At 33.6% G+C, this 17839-nt stretch overlaps 2 protein-coding genes across 14 annotated transcripts in view; one reads left to right on the plus strand and one right to left on the minus strand.

Annotated features, from left to right (window-relative positions):
- LOC148600104 (uncharacterized) overlaps positions 1–17839 on the plus strand; it is a 319707-nt gene that overhangs the window by 207976 nt on the left and 93892 nt on the right. The gene's annotated exons all lie outside the window — the stretch shown is intronic.
- Positions 1–17839, minus strand: part of LOC148600109 (uncharacterized) — a 138410-nt gene that overhangs the window by 111796 nt on the left and 8775 nt on the right. For all 5 annotated transcript variants that reach the window (XM_088557461.1, XM_088557460.1, XM_088557459.1 and 2 more), the window contains exons 3-10: positions 13887–17597; positions 13089–13341; positions 12185–12279; positions 10019–10222; positions 9331–9443; positions 3802–3948; positions 3263–3372; positions 371–568 (exon numbers count right to left, since the gene is read on the minus strand). In XM_088557461.1, the coding sequence (XP_088413587.1) occupies positions 371–568; positions 3263–3372; positions 3802–3948; positions 9331–9443; positions 10019–10222; positions 12185–12279; positions 13089–13341; positions 13887–17597 (4831 nt within the window). The remainder of the gene's footprint in view (positions 1–370; positions 569–3262; positions 3373–3801; positions 3949–9330; positions 9444–10018; positions 10223–12184; positions 12280–13088; positions 13342–13886; positions 17598–17839) is intronic.

The raw sequence follows: 17839 nt of genomic DNA on the forward strand, positions 1-17839 counted from the left end.
GTGAATCGAACTTTGGCCAAAAAATTAAAGCCGTTTTTTTCTTCTTCAATGCCAATGTCTTCTTTCTTTATTTTATTTTTATAAAACTAAAATATAATAAATTGGCGCATGGGTTTTATTTGGCCACATTTTGGTAATAACAATAGAAATGATTTCACCTCAACCTTGGCTGTAATTATTGCAGTTTCTTGGGGAGGTTCCAGAAATTTATAAAAGTAAGGCTCAAATTCAGAAATTACAAAAAGGGGGTTCCACCCTATGAAATGATAGCATGCTCATTTTTATTCAAATGTGCACAAAATTTACAAATTTTTCCAATGAAAGTAGGGTTATAGCCCAAAAAACCAAACCGGCTTTATATTCTACTAACTTTTTGTGGAATTGATAAAGCTTGGACAGTTGGCCAACAATCCCTGCCTCTGACTGATTCTTGGAGACTTTAGTTATCTCTCCTTCCTTAACAGGTTCCTTGGTACTATCTTTGGAAGACTCATTATATGTATCCAATATATCCTTCAGGTCACAGATGTAATCTGCCTCAGATTCTAATAGCTCTTTTAGTATTTCTCTGGAAAAGAAAGAGATTTGAAAAATGTAAGTGTTTAAGAAAATAAGAGTTTAAAAATTAGATTGCAGCAAGCAAATTTTGTGACGTGCAAGTCAAAGTCACACAGAGCTAAGCCCCATACAGCCATAGGTCACCAAAACGTACTTTTGGATTTTTTTTTTCTGTTCAGTATATCATAACAACAAATAAACTTCACTCTGGGGCAGTTCTGTTTACATAAAGTTGTCGACTGGACCAGTTGGACAAATTTTCTAATTTCTACCCCAGGAAAAGGCAAGGCATAAATTTGATTTAGGTAGTTTGATCTTCGATCTATCATTCTGAAAATCAATTGTATTCTAGATTTGCAAAGGCTCTTAAAAGGCAAAAATCCATTGATAGATATGGATGAAAGAGTGTTCTCTGAAAGGCAAAGCCCTGATTATGTCTCTTAGTATTTTTTTAGCAAGGGTTATCAATTAAACTGTATCAAGAGGTTGTCCATGCAAAAACCAGGCTGTGGGTGGCACTTGACAAATTTTAATTTAAAAAAAATGTCTTCCCTTTTATATCACAAATGCATCATTCTTTAAATTTGAACATTGGTTTTTGATTAACTGCAATAATAACTTTACCTGAACCTGTCCATGCAACTAAAATTGTGATCGGTCATCAATCCATCAAAACAATGCATTAAACCAGTGATAGCATCACGTGACCACAAAACGGTTAATGTATTTCATGGATTTCGTTGTTTCTTTAGTCAAGTTTTACACATATTTACATAATGTAATAGATTTAAACATCAATTAATTACTTTTATTTTACATTTGTTTTATTTTTAACAAAGTACAATAAGTGGATTTAATATCCTAAATTTAAGCTAAATTTCATATGGTAGTATATTGGATTCGTTCCATTAGAAATTCCTAAATTTACATGAACCTATTGCATGCCATTTAACATAACAAAACTGTGATCAGATCGGTTACCAGTCATCGGTTATCGATCTGTCAGCAATCGATCAAATAGTCGCGTGGATTGGTTCAGGGACTGTAAAGAGAAATATACTATGTAGAAAGCATTGAAATTCATTGAAAAAGGGAGATAACTCTTTATTTTGTGCAAATTTTGGTTGCTTTGTTAGGGAATTTTAAAATCATCTTCCCAGCCATCCATATTGTCAATTTGAAAAAAATCATTTTACAACTTGACATATATATGGTGCAAAAATCACAGTGCAACAAAAAAATGCAGTGGGAAAAGTTTTCCATGTGCTAACAAATACCAAAATATTTAACAAACTGGGAAATATGTAAGATAATTACACTGGGAAATGTGTAAGACAATTACACTGGGAAACATGTATGACAATTTAAATGGGAAACATGTAAGACAATTATACTGGGAAACATGTAAGGTAATTTAACTGGGAAACATGTAAGACAATTACACTGGGAAACATGTATGACAATTTAACTGGGCAACATGTAAGACAATTACACTGGGAAACATGTATAACAATTTAACTGGGACACATGTAGACAATTAAACTGGGAAACATGTAAGACAATTACACTGGGAAACATGTATAACAATTTAACTGGGACACATGTAGACAATTAAACTTGGAAACATGTAAGACAATTACACTGGGAAACATGTATGACAATTTCACTGGGAAACATATATGACAATTACACTGGGAAACATGTAAAACAATTTAACTGGGACACATGTAAGACAATTAAACTTGGAAACATGTAAGATAATTACACTGGGAAACATGTAAAACAATTACACTGGGAAACATGTATGACAATTTAACTGGGAAACATGTAAGACAATTACACTGGGAAACATGTATAACAATTTAACTGGGAAACATGTAAGACAATTACACTGGGAAACATGTATGACAATTTAACTGGGAAACATGTAAGACAATTACACTGGGAAACATGTATAACAATTTAACTGGGACACATGTAGACAATTAAATTGGAAACATGTTTAACAATTTAACTGGGACACATATAGACAATTAAATTGGAAACATGTATAACAATTTAACTGGGAAACATGTAAAACAATTACACTGGGAAACATGTATGACAATTTAACTGGGAAACATGTAAGACAATTACACCGGGAAACATGTATTACAATTTAACTGGGAAACATGTAAGACAATTACACTGGGAGACATGTATGACAATTTAACTGGGAAACATGTAAGACAATTACACTGGGAAACATGTATAACAATTTAACTGGGACACATGTAGACAATTAAACTGGGAAACATGTAAGACAATTACACTGGGAAACATGTAAGACAAGTACACTGGGAAACATGTATGACAATTATATTTTATCATACAGCTGATTACATGAATCCTAAAATTAACATGATGAGAAGTGAATTTTTGGATTAAAATAGAAATTTTTCCATCTTTGGTAAGCCCCTTGATTTAATTGACATATCATATTGAAAAAAAATCAATAGCAGGATTTGGTATTTTAGGGGTAAATTTGGGAAAATAATAATGCTTTTGGCATGCCTTATTTAGGCTCTAATTTATATGTAGATGAATTACTGTGTTCCATGAGTTGAGATTTTTAAATAGTGGCAATCATAATAAACCCTGCCACCCACAGAAAATAATTTTATCACATACAACTACAGCTATCTGCATAACTCCAGAAACTTACTTTGTCATAGATTTAAGGTCATCTTTTGATAACTTTACTTCTTGGGTCCATGTTGTGATGTCAGTGATTTCATCTGTGTACATCAAGACATCAGGAGGAACATAGCATATCTAATGACATGGAAAAGATGGTATACACAGATAATGGTACATGTGTATGTCAACTTTACAAAACAGTTTATTACTATGAGCAGGTATAGCAAAAGAAAAATTTATAAATGGGTAAATATGGACAATGATTATTTTGCCTATTATGTTGGTGTTTTTTACCCCATGCGTGTCTGATATCAACATTATGATAATAAAGTGTTGAAATACCAAACATTACAAGTATTTTACAAAAAAATACCCCAATGAAATATTTCTATTAAACAAGAATTGTAAAACATCTAGAGGGTTTAACTGTTTCATTGAAAAATCCATCAAGAATTCTGGGATTACTATTGTCCACATTCCTGATTGGTTAGGACCTATTTCACGAGTACATTATGGTGTAACATTGCTTTAAGAGGACGTTGAATTTCTGAAATAGTGACAAACCTTTGACTTATTTTGTACAGATTTGACCAACCAATGAGAAGGTTGTGATCTGTCTAAAACTTCAATTATCTCCCCTTTCTGTACATCAACATTGTTGAAGTTGTCATGGTAACCAGAAATAAGTTTGTACCTTCTGGAGAAATATTCCTGGAAGCAAAAAAAAATAAATATCTGTGTGAGTACAAAAATAAATGCCTTTTCTCAATCTTTCACTGGACATGACCTTCAACATTTTTGGACAGACAGACAGGGTTGGTTAGTGCTGATACATCCAAATCTAGGAATGTACTGAGCCAAAGAATAAAAATAAGCTAACTGGTACATCACTATAAAGTTACTCAAAATAAATAGGCCACAGCAGATATTTCTATGTGTATATTCAATTTCAGAAGTCCAAGAAAAATTCAAAAGTATGCACTGTCATAGTCTGATGTTTTTTTTTGTTTTTTTTTTGTTTTTTTTTATTAGCGCCTATATAGGAAATCACTGAGTCATGACAGGGCCGGGTCCCCATCTTTGGATAATCCACTTGCTAACTTAATTCCTTTTGGGATTCGGTGCTGGACCGGTGGTGGTCAAAACAAAAAATATCTCCTGCACCAAATCCCAAAATGGATTACCTCTGACTGTACTAACATTTTATGGAGATCCGGTGTTAATGATGAAATGCATTACACATTGTCATAAAATGTATATCTATGATACCGGGACCAATAAAACAACATTCAAGGATGATAGCATAATGAAGGAAAATAATCAGTTTGATGCCGTCCCAAAATATCATTTTGGTCACCACACCTATCCCTATCCGGTGAGGAGCTGAGTATTTCCGAATTGCGTATTTAATTTTACAAGAATGGCGTCTATCTATGCACAATTGCCTTTCTACCTACAGGCAGTATTTTTAATATTTTCACCAAGTTTCACTTGGAAAGCTTCCATTTGATAAAAAGGAAAGGGGGCTAAGATTAATTTGAAAGAATAGGCATTCCTGAAATGAAAAAAATAAAAAAATAAAAAAAAGAAGGAAAACATTTTTTTTTTTAAATTGGCACAAAAAAGACCGGATTTTTTTTTAAAGGTATAGGATTTATAGCATTTCTCCCAAGCCTCCCCTTTCAAACCTTAAAAGCAAATGGTTGATCTGCTATGGCAAGCCGTTGTGTAATTTATTACCTATTTATTTATATCAATAAATCATTTATTGACATCAATAAATGAATCATTGATATTGAAAATAAATTATTGATATCAATAAATTGTCATTTATTGGTGTCAATAAATATAACATCTTTATTCACACGTTAATAAATAAATATTGATATCAATAAATGATTTATCAACACATCAATAAATATTGATCAACATGTTAATAATGAATTATTGATATCAATAAATTGTATGATTTATCAACACGTTAATAAATATTCATAAAAAATGTTATTGAATCGTTTTTTTTTATATCAATAAATAGATGAATTATTAACGTGTTGATAAAGAGGATGCCACGAAAGGTGGTTTAATCATGGTCAGAAAAGTGTTTGTAATTTCTTATTTTATTGGATATTGCCCAGCATGCATGATCTGGAATAATATTTATCAACATGTTAATAATTCGTTTAATTCATTGATATCAATAAAATATTTATCAACATGTTAATAAATATTTGTCAATATGTTACTAATTCATCTATTTATTGATATCAATAAATCATTTATGCACATGTTGATAAATATTTATAAACATGTTATTAAATATTAATTAACATGTTATTAAATATTTATTAACATGTTATCAAATATTTATTAATATCAATAAATGGGGAATAAATTCCACAACGGCTTGCCATATTCTGCTCTGCAGTGCAGCTCATTCACAAAGGTTTATCACTCTCGAACAACAATGTAAGCGTCCTTTACTTTTTTTAGAATATAAAATTCAACAAATATAAATAAAAAGGAGAAACTAAAACATTTTTTAGCAGAGTTGGCCATTTCACCATAAAAGATCATTGGGTTCATGATATCGACCGTAATCTTAAGTTTTGAATGACGATTTTAGTTTTGTGGCAAAATACTGTTTAAGCATTAAGTTTTGCGGAGTACTAGTTTTAGCCTTTTTCACGTGGAAAAGTAAGGCAGAAAAATAATGCCCGAGATTTTTATATGTATAACAATATGATGTGTTTTTAAGACAATTAACGAAAATGGACTAATTTGTTCACTTGTCTTATCCGCGAAGATAATGCTCATACCTAAGGAAAAATCATATCAATTTTAATTAAATTCTATCCAGTAGTTTCTGGGAAGTAATGTCATTAAAAATGGCGAACAAACGTGGAAGTAATCCAAATAACTTAACGGACGGACGGACGAAGTTGCCTACAGATAGATCTCATCATGCTGAACATTTTTTACCCAATCAGAATTTGGCTAAACCTAACGGTTTTGAAGTTGTATACCGTTCAAGAACTACCAAAACTTATCTCCCTTTATCTGTAACAATAATTTACACTGTCAGGTTCACCGTGCAGCGGGAGCTACAGTGCTTTTGTCGAGACTATGATAGCCCGGTGTGAATGCAATCTCTGACTATTATTCACAAAAAAGGCAAAATACGCCAAAACTTTAGGATGTGATAGGTAAAGTGAACGAATCGGTAGCTTTTGCGAATATTCAAACTGATATGAAATCATTACATGAACTTTACTTGAACTATGTCAAAGGTCAGGAGGGTAAACTTTTTGAACTTTCTAAACAGACATCCGTAATAAGGGATAACATGCAAGAGATATGCTATACTATAATTAAAACTGCTGAAGACCTAAGGCAAGGTAACGAAACTCAAATAAACATAGCATTTGCGGAGAGTGAAACTGAAATGAAGGAGTCTTCAAACTTTAAAACAGACTGCTACCAATCTTCAATAGCTTCTTTTTGAAACGGATGACATAATAAAATAGGCTTCCGTACCTGTAGCTGTACTATTAAGCACTAATGGAATATTTCATATCATAAATAATATGTATGCGTACTTCACAAAACGACACATTTCTGAACCACATAGTCTACTTTTTTATTCAGTCCTTTTTTACGTGGGTTTGAAGAAGAAAACATAATATGCTTATCTTTCTGTTCCAATTTGTCTTAATCACACTTTTTAGTAAAATACTGGATACTTATATATTCATCTTCAGTTTCTGTATGTACTCTTTTATATATTATTAGTAGCTACGCTATGTTATTGTATATGTTTTTTCTGGTCTAGTCCATGGCGATTGTTTATGAATGAGTAATCAAGGGAACCAAGGTAATCAAAAGAATGTAATCCAGTGACAAAGACCAGACTTGGAAAACAGACATACACAACAAAGAACATAAAGTAACTAAAATCATACACATAAAATAACAAAAGCAAATGAGCAACTCGGATTCCACTAAAAACTGGGAGCATGGACCAGGTGCACCGGTAGAGTAAGCGTCCTCTGCTTTTCTAGGAATACCCGCCGTATTGCTCATAAAAAGTCAAGTCCGGGGTAGAAAAAAGAGGAAAGGAAACTATGACCCGTTGAATAAATCAGTTTTCATGGTGTAGATGGATACACCATAACGATCCACGAGTTCATGATGACGACCATAAAACTTCTGTAGTGATGACTTCATCTTGTAGCAATATAACCCTGTTCCAGAAGCCTATTTGTTAGAGTTCTAGCGCGATACAAAAAAGTCTTCGTAGTCTCAGCAAGCTCTGGCATAACACTCCATATACAGGTGCTGAAGAGATGTTGCCTCAAATGAAAGGAAAGTTGACAATTCTGAATGAAAAGTCATCACTTTTGTCCTAAAGTTTGGTCAACAGTTTTCCTTTACCATCGATTTCTAAGTGTAGGTCAAGATAAGAGGCTGACTGAATAGTGTCTGTAGTATCCTTTATATACCTATATAAGTTCTTTTGGGGTAGATGCGATGTATCAAATCCCCGAAATTAGGATTGTTTAAAGATAATACCTCATCTATATAGCGGAAACTGAGATTAAAGGATCTAGCCAAACGATATTCTTTCTTTCAGATCAGATCAGCTATAAAGTCAGCCTCATAAGAGTGAAGGAATAGGTCAGCAAGTAAAGGAGCACAATATGTTCCCACTGGAATGCCGACCGTTTGTTGAAAAACACGTCAACCACACTGGACAAATTTGTTGTCGATTAAAAATTCCAGCATTTTGTAAACATCTTCCTCTGTATATTTGGAAGGTGATTTGGAATTATTTCTTACAAAGAATGAGCAATCTCTACCAAGAACTATATATTTGTATCTAGGTGTACCATCCTTTTTGGAAAAACAACGATGTATAATGTTTTTAAGTCGGGATTTTAACTGAGTATGGGGAATAGAAGTATACAGTGTTAAAAAATCATAGATTTCAATGCTATTATATTCAGATAATAGTCTTGAACTGATTGTCTCCAAAAGGTTCCACATTGAATTAATACCACTACGGGAGTAACAAGTGTTGTGGTAGGACTGCAGACCCTCTTTGACAGTTTTGAGTACAGAAGTTAAAATTTTGAAAGAGGTTTGTGGTACATTTTGCAGATCCAGCTATGAAACGTTGTTTGTATGGATTCTTGTGGAGTTTAGGAATCCAGTACATAGACGGTAAATCACAATCATCGTCCTTAGTAGAGAGACCAAAAGAGGATAGCACAGATTTATGGTTTTCCACAATCTCTTTTTGGAGAGTGTGGTAGCAGTATAGGTCTTATCACTGTTATTATTTTCTATGTCTACCTCTGATAATAAACATTGGATGTAAAACTTTTTGCAGACAAAAACAATGTTGTTTTGGGCTTCGTCTGCTGTTACGACAACATACTTGTCATGTATAGTAGACAATGTTTTTGATACATCGGGGTTTTTGAAAACTGATGTTGCCTTGGCACTCACTGACCTACTTAAAACTTTCATTCGTTTCAAAATTAAAGACCTAACGGCCTTTAACCACACGGACAGAGAATCAATGTCTTCTTGTTCTCATTTTATCCATTTTCTTGCATAGTATCTTGAATATCATGTCCTTCTTGCTTTTATTTTTTTTAGATGTATCTTCTAAATTAGTTTGCATTGGAAGAGCTGGAAATTATCTTGCTAAAATTTTCAAATGGTCTTTCATAATTTCCAACCAAAATATTGGATAATTTTCCACGCGCACCTCTATATCAAGCAAAATATTCCTATATAGAGGAAGTGAAAATACGATATCTTATCATGAACCTTCCTATGCAGCCAATCGAAAAACACGATCATACAATTATTTGTTGGCATATGTGATGCCTTACATTCTGTTATTGCATGAAAGTTCATAGGTAGGTTTAGGGACTTGCATTTGCAAGATAAATTAAAGACAGACAGTAAGACCGATCAAACCTTAAAAAAATAGGATAAAGTAATAAAATTGATTATCACCTTTTCAGGGGTTGATGGTCTATAATATCAGTATCGGTAGTATACTAGAATTTTATAACTTACATCAGATTCAGTCATATCCAACTGCATAATGGGAGCTGAAGGTCTGCATTCATTTTCATTTCCTTTTGCACCAAGGAGCAGTGGGTCTGAATTTTGGATAATTTCAGATCCGTCTGTTAAATATATATATATCAGTGCATCTTTTGGAAGAGGCTTGTTACAAGTTACAATATGGAACATTTTGTTTTTTTTTCCATTTTTACTCTTTGGTGATGTTAATGAATATATAACCAGTATTTGAAATAAATCCAACGCTTTCTTAGTTGCTTGTTACAATCGAAAATGTCAAGGGCAACTAGATCTCTAGAGAAACTTACTCGCAGGCGACATTTACGTCAGAACATTAAAATTAACACATTTGATTTAATATGGTGACAGGTTTCAACTTAATTTACAGGAGCTTTTTATTAAAGGGGATCAAGAGGAGGCCAGATAAAGGTGTTCCAGTCAATTTTTGTTCATTTAAGCATCAATTGAGTACGTACGAAATTAATAAACTTTCCCAACGAAAGGGGGACTCCAAAGTGAAACAATAAATTGTAATTATCTGGAATAAATACAAAAACTAATCTAATTAAATGAATTTATAAACTTTATTTTTTCAGTTATGTCTCAACTGTCTGAGTTCTATAAAAAAAATTACCTTAAAAAGACAGAGGAAAGAACTTTCCAACCACTGTGATCTTACCTTTTCCCGTGACTGTCACAGTAAACTGTACTTGGTTGACCCCAACACAGTTAGCTGCAGTGCAGAGATATATCCCAGAATCCTCCTGAAAAGATGGGTTTATAACTAGCTGACATTTTGACTGGTCCTGAATAATTTCGATTCTGTCATCTGGGCGAATTTGTTGTCCATCTTTGAACCAATCAAGGTCAGGAATAGGGGTACCTTTAAACAACAGTAATTAAAAACTTAAAAGTACTACAAAATGGTTTGCATGGTTTTGTATGCATTGAAACTACCGTTATAATCCCCATCAAAGTGTTTGTAAAGTTTGCCTTTTAAGATATTGACTGCTCAGATTTAGTTGAAATACACTATGGAAAAATGACAGAAAAAAATTTCATACTTTTTCACTAAAAAGCAGTCAAAATACATTTAAGCCACAGATACACCAGAATAATTGTAGATAGTGTTTTTTCTAGATGTATTGAATATATGTGAGGCATAAAAGACCAAATTGAGAACTATGATGTGCCATCCATTGCCTGATTCTTTCACAGAATGGTATAATACTTCAGTGTTTTGTAATAAAAAAATATATCGACGACCGTTTGTATCTAAGAAGGATGGATTAGCATGCATAGGAATTAAATATATTGGCCTTGCAAATAGTAAGAATGAGTGTTCTGGCCTTACCTACGTAACACACACACACACGCACAAAATCAGACATCTAGTACAGAGTATATATAGTGCAGTAAATCAGAAAATACTTCATCCTGCGTTTAATTGGATGACCATGACTATTTCGACCTGCAAAACGCCTTAAAAATATTCTAACCCAACAAAATGTGCCAATCACAGCCCATCTGAAAATGAAAATGGTTGCTCCCAGTATTGCAAATAATAGTTCTGTGTGATTACCAATGTGATTGTGGAAATGTTGTGAAAAAACTTATTTTCATTTTCAGGACCTTCAGTTTTAAAATAAATACCCTGAAATATCACCCTTATCAAAAATCAAATTGATACAAACAGCTTTAAATTTCATAATAGTCATTTTATTGTATTCTGCTATTAGTATAACTGTTCACTACCAAAATATCTTTTATTGATTAAATCTTATCTTGAAATAACAAAATCCGCAAGACGTTGAAACAAATGAACGAAATATTGAAATTCTAGCTAATCTAGGTTGATCTAGATCTCAATGTGAAATAAGCCAGGCTACATCAATTTTATCTGTCAAGAAAATATACATTTACATGGAATAGGTACTGGTTGTCTTAACACATTATACTATTAACAAGTTTTATACCAAGCCTAAACAAAAACATTCGTAAAGTATGTAGAAAAAAAGAACATATAAACCTGTCAGTATTAGAAAACGGAAGTCCAATATCAAGTTCTGAACAATATATTACGTTCAAATTCAATTAAGCTGTTACAGCTCTTGGATGGTATTATCTTCCCACTTACACCATATACCATCATCCCATTCTCCATGGAGAATTACCCATTCTCCATAGAAAAAAATCCCCATCCCCCCATTGAATCCTCCATTGCATATTTCTAATCAAATATTTACGATATCAAATTCAGTAAATATATATATAAATTCTTCAACATTTAAACTGTAATTTTAAATTTAATTTAACATTAATTTAATTTAATTTTTTTCACGCCAATGTTTAATACAATCTTTAACACAAATTTCCCTAACCTCCCCATTCTAAATTCCCATTCCCCTATATAATATCCCAATCCACCGTCCCCATTCCCCATCACCCCATTTTTCCCCATACAAGTACTGTACCTTTACTAAATGCAATGTCAGGAAGGAGTAAATGATTTGACACAACGTAATCCAATTGTCAAACAACGCTTAGTTTAAATATTGTTCGAAAAATTTGATAGACCCATCTGGAGCGGTTAGTAAGGGGGTAAACAAATACTATTACAGCGTGGAGTTGAAAATAATTTGCAAACAAAATATCCCGTATACCAAAAAAAGATACTGTAGAGGTACTTTTGCTTGTAATTATTTTTTGTGGTTTTTTGACATAACTCATTTCGTTTTCTATTTCGTGAATGCACCCCGTTTTTAAACTAATAGTAAATAAATAAATAAGAAAAGTGATAAAGGAAAAGTCAGCACCCATGAGGATTTCCCAGAGATATTTGTACCTGAAACTTCACATTCTACAGATATCATTTGTCCCTTCTTTTCCTCAACACTTGAAGGAGCTGTAATAAATTCTGGAACACCTGTCGGCGTACATCTGAAAGAAATATACATCTAGCTAAAAACTTGTCATCAACAGTGAAAAAAAAGACTAATTTAAAGCGGGTAAAAATCAAGGACGGGTTTAGCTTTATCTTTGAAACTTTATTTCTACTTCAAATGTCAATCTAGATTAAACACGTCAATTTGTTAATTCAATTTTAAAACAAATTTCTCAGACCTGACTCGTTACTTTTCCAGTGTTAAATCAAGCCTATTCTTAACACAAGTGAAAAAAAGAACTGTCGAAAATAATACGGAAGACCACTATTATCTACGTTTCTTATATTTCACCTTCCCAATGAATGAGAAAGGAACAGAAGGTAAGAACCAACTGAAATAGGAGTTTAGGGTCTAATTCAGTTCGAATCTTAAATGCTATCCATAGTAATTTGGGACAATATAATAAAAAGTTATTAGGAAAAAAATCACCATTTTACTTTTACCGCAATGAATCTTTGTGTGTACGTTTTTACGATCTTTTGTGTAGTATGAATTTATTTTTAGAAATTGTTTGGCATTGAATTTCTCCTTGTTTATACTTTCAGAATTGCTGTATTTCATATTAAGAATTACGCCTACTGTAAACCGGGAAATTTTCGCGGCGGTTTTTTTCGCCATTTTCGAGCCGAGATCTGTAACGCCAAATTAAACTATAGCGAATATTGTTTTCGAAGAACATTACAGTACAATTTTATGAACGATTGTGAATTTAAAATTTCGCAAAAGCAGATTATTGCAGAAACCGCAAAATAAAGACGGCGCGAAAATTTCCCGGTTTACAGTATTAAATTCTACCACACTTACTCGGCGTTGTTAATAGTGGTATCATCTAAACCTATATTTGGAGTGTTTTTGACGGTCTGCACATAAACCCTTGTTTTCAGAATGTCATTTCCAGAAGAATTGACAGCACATATCTCATACAATCCTGCATCATCTTTCATCACATCTGTTATAAGAAGTGTCCAAGTCGAACCTACATTTTCAAGTGTGATTCCATCACAAATTTCTAAAGTTTCGCCATCTTTGAAGATTACAACTTCTGGCTCTGGGGTTCCTTCATGAAATGAGCAATTATGAAGACAGTAAAATTAGAGATAAACAATTATTACAGCTAATAAGCAAAAGTATATGATGCAACAAACAACGTAAAGAAACAACATAAGATATAAATATAAAAAGACAAAAAGGCATTTATTGTTGGTGAATCGTTTCGATTCCGGCCTCCGATCTGTTTTATTTGATTTTTTTTCTAGCAAAACTGTTTAAAATAAGAAAGGGCGTCGGATATTTGTTTTAGAAAAAGATATCGGTTACATTACTTATAAATATTATATGTAACTACAACGTTGGGCGTCCAATTTAGGTACCCAGTAAAACGCTATTTTTCTGACGGCACAAAAATATTTGATATCTTACATGTATAAATCATATATTTCTTCATGTCAAAAATATTATTTTTGAAGGTACGCTTTTCTAATATATAGCGCTGGAGGATATTAAAAATAACGTTAAATAAATAAAGTTTCAAGTATTGATTAACTTCGCCTAAGAAAAATTACTTTTCTTTTAAAAAAATTGGTTAAACTGACCCAACCTTACCTAAAATTGTCCATTGTAGAACTATTTCACCACCGTCGTAGGATGTAACACTGCTTGGTCCCTTTACAATCCTGGGTATTTCTCCAAAATCGGAATCTAAACACCTGTCAAGGAAATGTGGCTGTGGATTTTCAAGCGTATCTATTTTGTCAAGGTCGATGTGTTCTACGACACCATTTGTATCTGTGATGGTTAAGCCAATTAAAGACGGGCGTTTTGCTTTTGATAATGTGGAACTGTTGCTATTGTCATGGGTTGATTCTGGACTTAATATTTCCAATGATTCAGCTGTTTGAGAAATAGTTCCTTCTTCACTGATTGGAGAAAGCAATGACCGGATTTCGGTCTCAGGAACTATCGCAAGGGCATTTACAAAACCCTCAAATTCTAGTTCCTCTAACTCTGGAGGGGACGAACTAGTTTGTAGTCCTGTTTTTGAAGCTAATTGACCAATGACTGAAGCCATTAGATTCTCTCTTAGGTTTAGGGTGTTAGGTAAAGCAGGTCTTGTTTCACTTATATCTTCTACACTGTCATCATCTAAATTCTCCTGGGCAACCATAGTATGAAGGCAATGTAGCCCACACCGCGGATCTCCCTCTTCGTCAATCTCAGTGCATTTAATTCTAGCATCTTCTCCTTCCTTTTCTTCTGTCCCAATTTTGTCCCATTTAGACCCTTTAACTGATGGGTCATCTTTACCAATTTTGACGTCTTTGCTTTCAGCGGTATCAAATGACTGTGGTTTATCTTTTAATTTCTTTTTAATACAATACGAGGTTAAATCCAGTTTCTGCAAGATCTCAACTTTTTCGTCTTCGATATCTTCGACAGAAATATCTGACCCGCCTTGTTCTTCGTCAGATGAAAATATTTGTCTTTTGTCGTTGTGGGCTTCAGCAATGAGTTTTCTATTCGACATTTGGTCTTCTTGCTGAGTTGTATATTCTGTTTCGAGAAGTTTGTCATACTGACGCAGAATATTACTTCCTCCCTTTTTGTCCTTCTCCTCGTTTTTGCAAGTTTGATTACCGTTGCGTATTTTATTTTCCGTTCCCTCATCTTGATACAACTCATTTAAGTTATCTGAACGAAATTTATCTTCATCTTTACATATTGCCACATATGTTTTTCTTTTTTCGCACACACCGTCAGTGTTTTTGTTATCTGAGGTTTCTTTGAGTTCGTCGTTTTTGGTAGACCAGTCTTCTCCGTTTACTCCTATGTAATTCGAGAAAGAAAATTCTTCGTCTTTTGACTCATGTCTTGTTTGATTGCCTTTTTGTTGTGTCAATTGGTTGCTATTACACATTTCGCTATCAGAAACTGGTTTGAGTCCTTTATTCGAGTTGCTATTGTGCAATGGAATTTTAAAATCAAGATCATCGTCTTCGTCAAGTTTTTGATACGAAATGGAATCAAAGTTCGTATCTGAGAGTGTGTAATCAAACTCACTTTCATATATAGACCAGCTTTCTCCAGACTGAATTGAAAATGTGTTGCTTCTCGTTTCATCAAGAGGAGACCTACCGAGTCTGACATGAGGACGAATTTCAGCAAGTATTTCACGTTCGTCTTCGTCAGAATTGAATTTGTCATCGTCCTCGTCCTCTTCACTTCCATGCTCACAAACACCTTTCCAGTGATCATTGATGTGATCTGAACAAGAATTTTGTAGAAAACTGTTTTCACCGTATTCGTCACCAGTCATTTTTTCCAGAAGGTTTATTTTGGTCGCATTGTCTACATTTAGTGAGTCGTCTTCTTCGAGTGAAATTTCAATTGCAGGTATACAATTTGTTTTGTTTTGGTCAACTACATCGTGGCTTTGGGAACTTATTTCATCATTACTCTTTCCTTTCAAATCATTCGACACACTTGCTTCGTCCTGGTTTTTACCGCTGTTCTCTGGAAGGTTATTCCAACACTTATCTTCCAGACTGACCGAGGGAGTCTCACGACCTGTTGATGAACGTTTTTCTCCGAGAGCTTTGGTGACGGCGTCAAATGCTTTGACTTTACATGTCTTCTTTTCATGGAAAGTCAAAACATAATCGTCATCATCGAGATATTGATAGGAAATGGAATCCAAATGTGACTCTGATACAGAAATGTCGTCACAGCTTTCATAAATAGACCAACTTTCTTCTGATTGAAAAGAAATAGTGTTACTTCTTGTGTCGTCCATTGGTGCTTTATGACGATGTAAGTTAGGACGAATTTCTTGAAGGATCTTATGTTCCTCCTCGTCGGAATGGAAGATATCTTCGTTCCCGTCACTATCAGCATTTTGTATTTTGCTATTACCTATTTTAGATTCAGAGAAAAGTGAACTTTGTTTTTGTCCTTCATTGTACTTACTAAAACCGTCCTCACAGGTTTTCATTTCAAGATGAGGTTTGTTCTCTTGATTAGTTTCGTTTTCTTGAAAATTATGTTTTTTATCAGAGGTTTTATTTTTCACCCCCAACTCGTTTATACATTCAGAATGTGATGGATCTATTAGAACCTTATCTGGGTCTAAAAGTTCGTTTTCAAATATTTGCTCTCCTGGTAAACTATTTGTGTTTGAATTTCTATGTTTGTTATCTCTTGAAGTATTCATATCTTGGAGGCTATTTTCATCTTGTGACCCTTTTTTCAGAGTTTCTCGTTCTTGTGATGAATCTCTTAAAACGCCGTTATCGTTATCACTTTCATTCTTTTTTCTTTCATCGTCAAAGTTATTGTGTTTGCTGAGTTTCTTTTGTTCTGACACAGGCTTGTTAATTTCTTGACATATGTTATCAGTTACATGTTTTAGTTGTTGAACGTTCGAATCAACGGATTTCTTAATATTGTTATCCAACTCATTTTGGTTTAAATTTGTCAATTGGTTGCTACCTTGGTCAAACCCTTCTTGTATTGGACATGATTCTGACTTACTATGATTATGGTAACCTTGACTTTGTTGTTTGTCAATGGATTCCGACGAATCTTGGTTTAAATTTTTAAGGTCTCCTTGATCCTTATTTAATTTTGACAATGGATTTCTATTACCTTTATCTTTTGACCATTTTCTTCGGGTACTATTGTCTGCTTCGTCTTCTGAAGATGACGGGGAATAGTCGTTATCTGCTATGCCACTGTCGCCTGTCAAACGTCGCCCTTTATTAAACGTGTCGTCTGCCTTTAAAAAGTTGTTGTGGTCATCTACAGTGATTTGATATGTGGAAAGAGTGTTTTTTATATTTGCGTCTTCGTCAACAACGGAAATGATAATGTTATTCTTGTAAAATAAGTCTTCTTTGTCTTTGTGATCGACTGAGCTACTAGCAGAGAAACTCCCACTTATACCGCTGTCGGTCTCATCTTTGTCGCGTAAAGTTTGCTTCGGACAATCATTGGCTGATCCACCATGAACATCATCAACATCAAGTTGATTGTTATAAATGTCAGACCCCTGTAAATTCCTATTCTCATTTCTTGCATTTGTTAGATATTTTAAATTTGCAGACTGACCAGGGCTGTTTTGACAGTTATCATTTCCACCATTTTGTTTTGTTATGAGTATTGGTTGTACTTTATCAGGGAGTAACCTTCGTTCTAATAAATCTATTTCCGTGTTTTCCAATTTGTGTGACATGTCAATACTATTCTCGCGAGTTCCTGATCTTTCGAAAGTCATCCTGTGAACAGTCATGGTATCATCTGCAGCGTCTACGTGTCGACCTAAAATGAACAATAACTGTCATTTTGTTTATACTTCTTGTTTCACAGACTAAAGATAATTTTCAAGAAATCTGCTATTAAATCCGGACGAAGGGCCGACTCAGACTAAAACAATGAGTATCGATCTCTTAATTAAAAAACAAAATACGCAAAAATATAAGCCAATAACACTTGGTGTCGACCGCGTCAAATCCTTGCTTATCTTTTGGTTAACCTACATACATTTTATATTGCCAACTTAC

The sequence above is a fragment of the Perna viridis genome, chromosome 13, assembly GCF_037379345.1.
Source record: "Perna viridis isolate PV_CMFRI_1.1 ecotype Kerala chromosome 13, ASM3737934v1, whole genome shotgun sequence".
In the NCBI taxonomy this organism is placed as follows: Eukaryota; Metazoa; Mollusca; class Bivalvia; order Mytilida; family Mytilidae; genus Perna; species Perna viridis.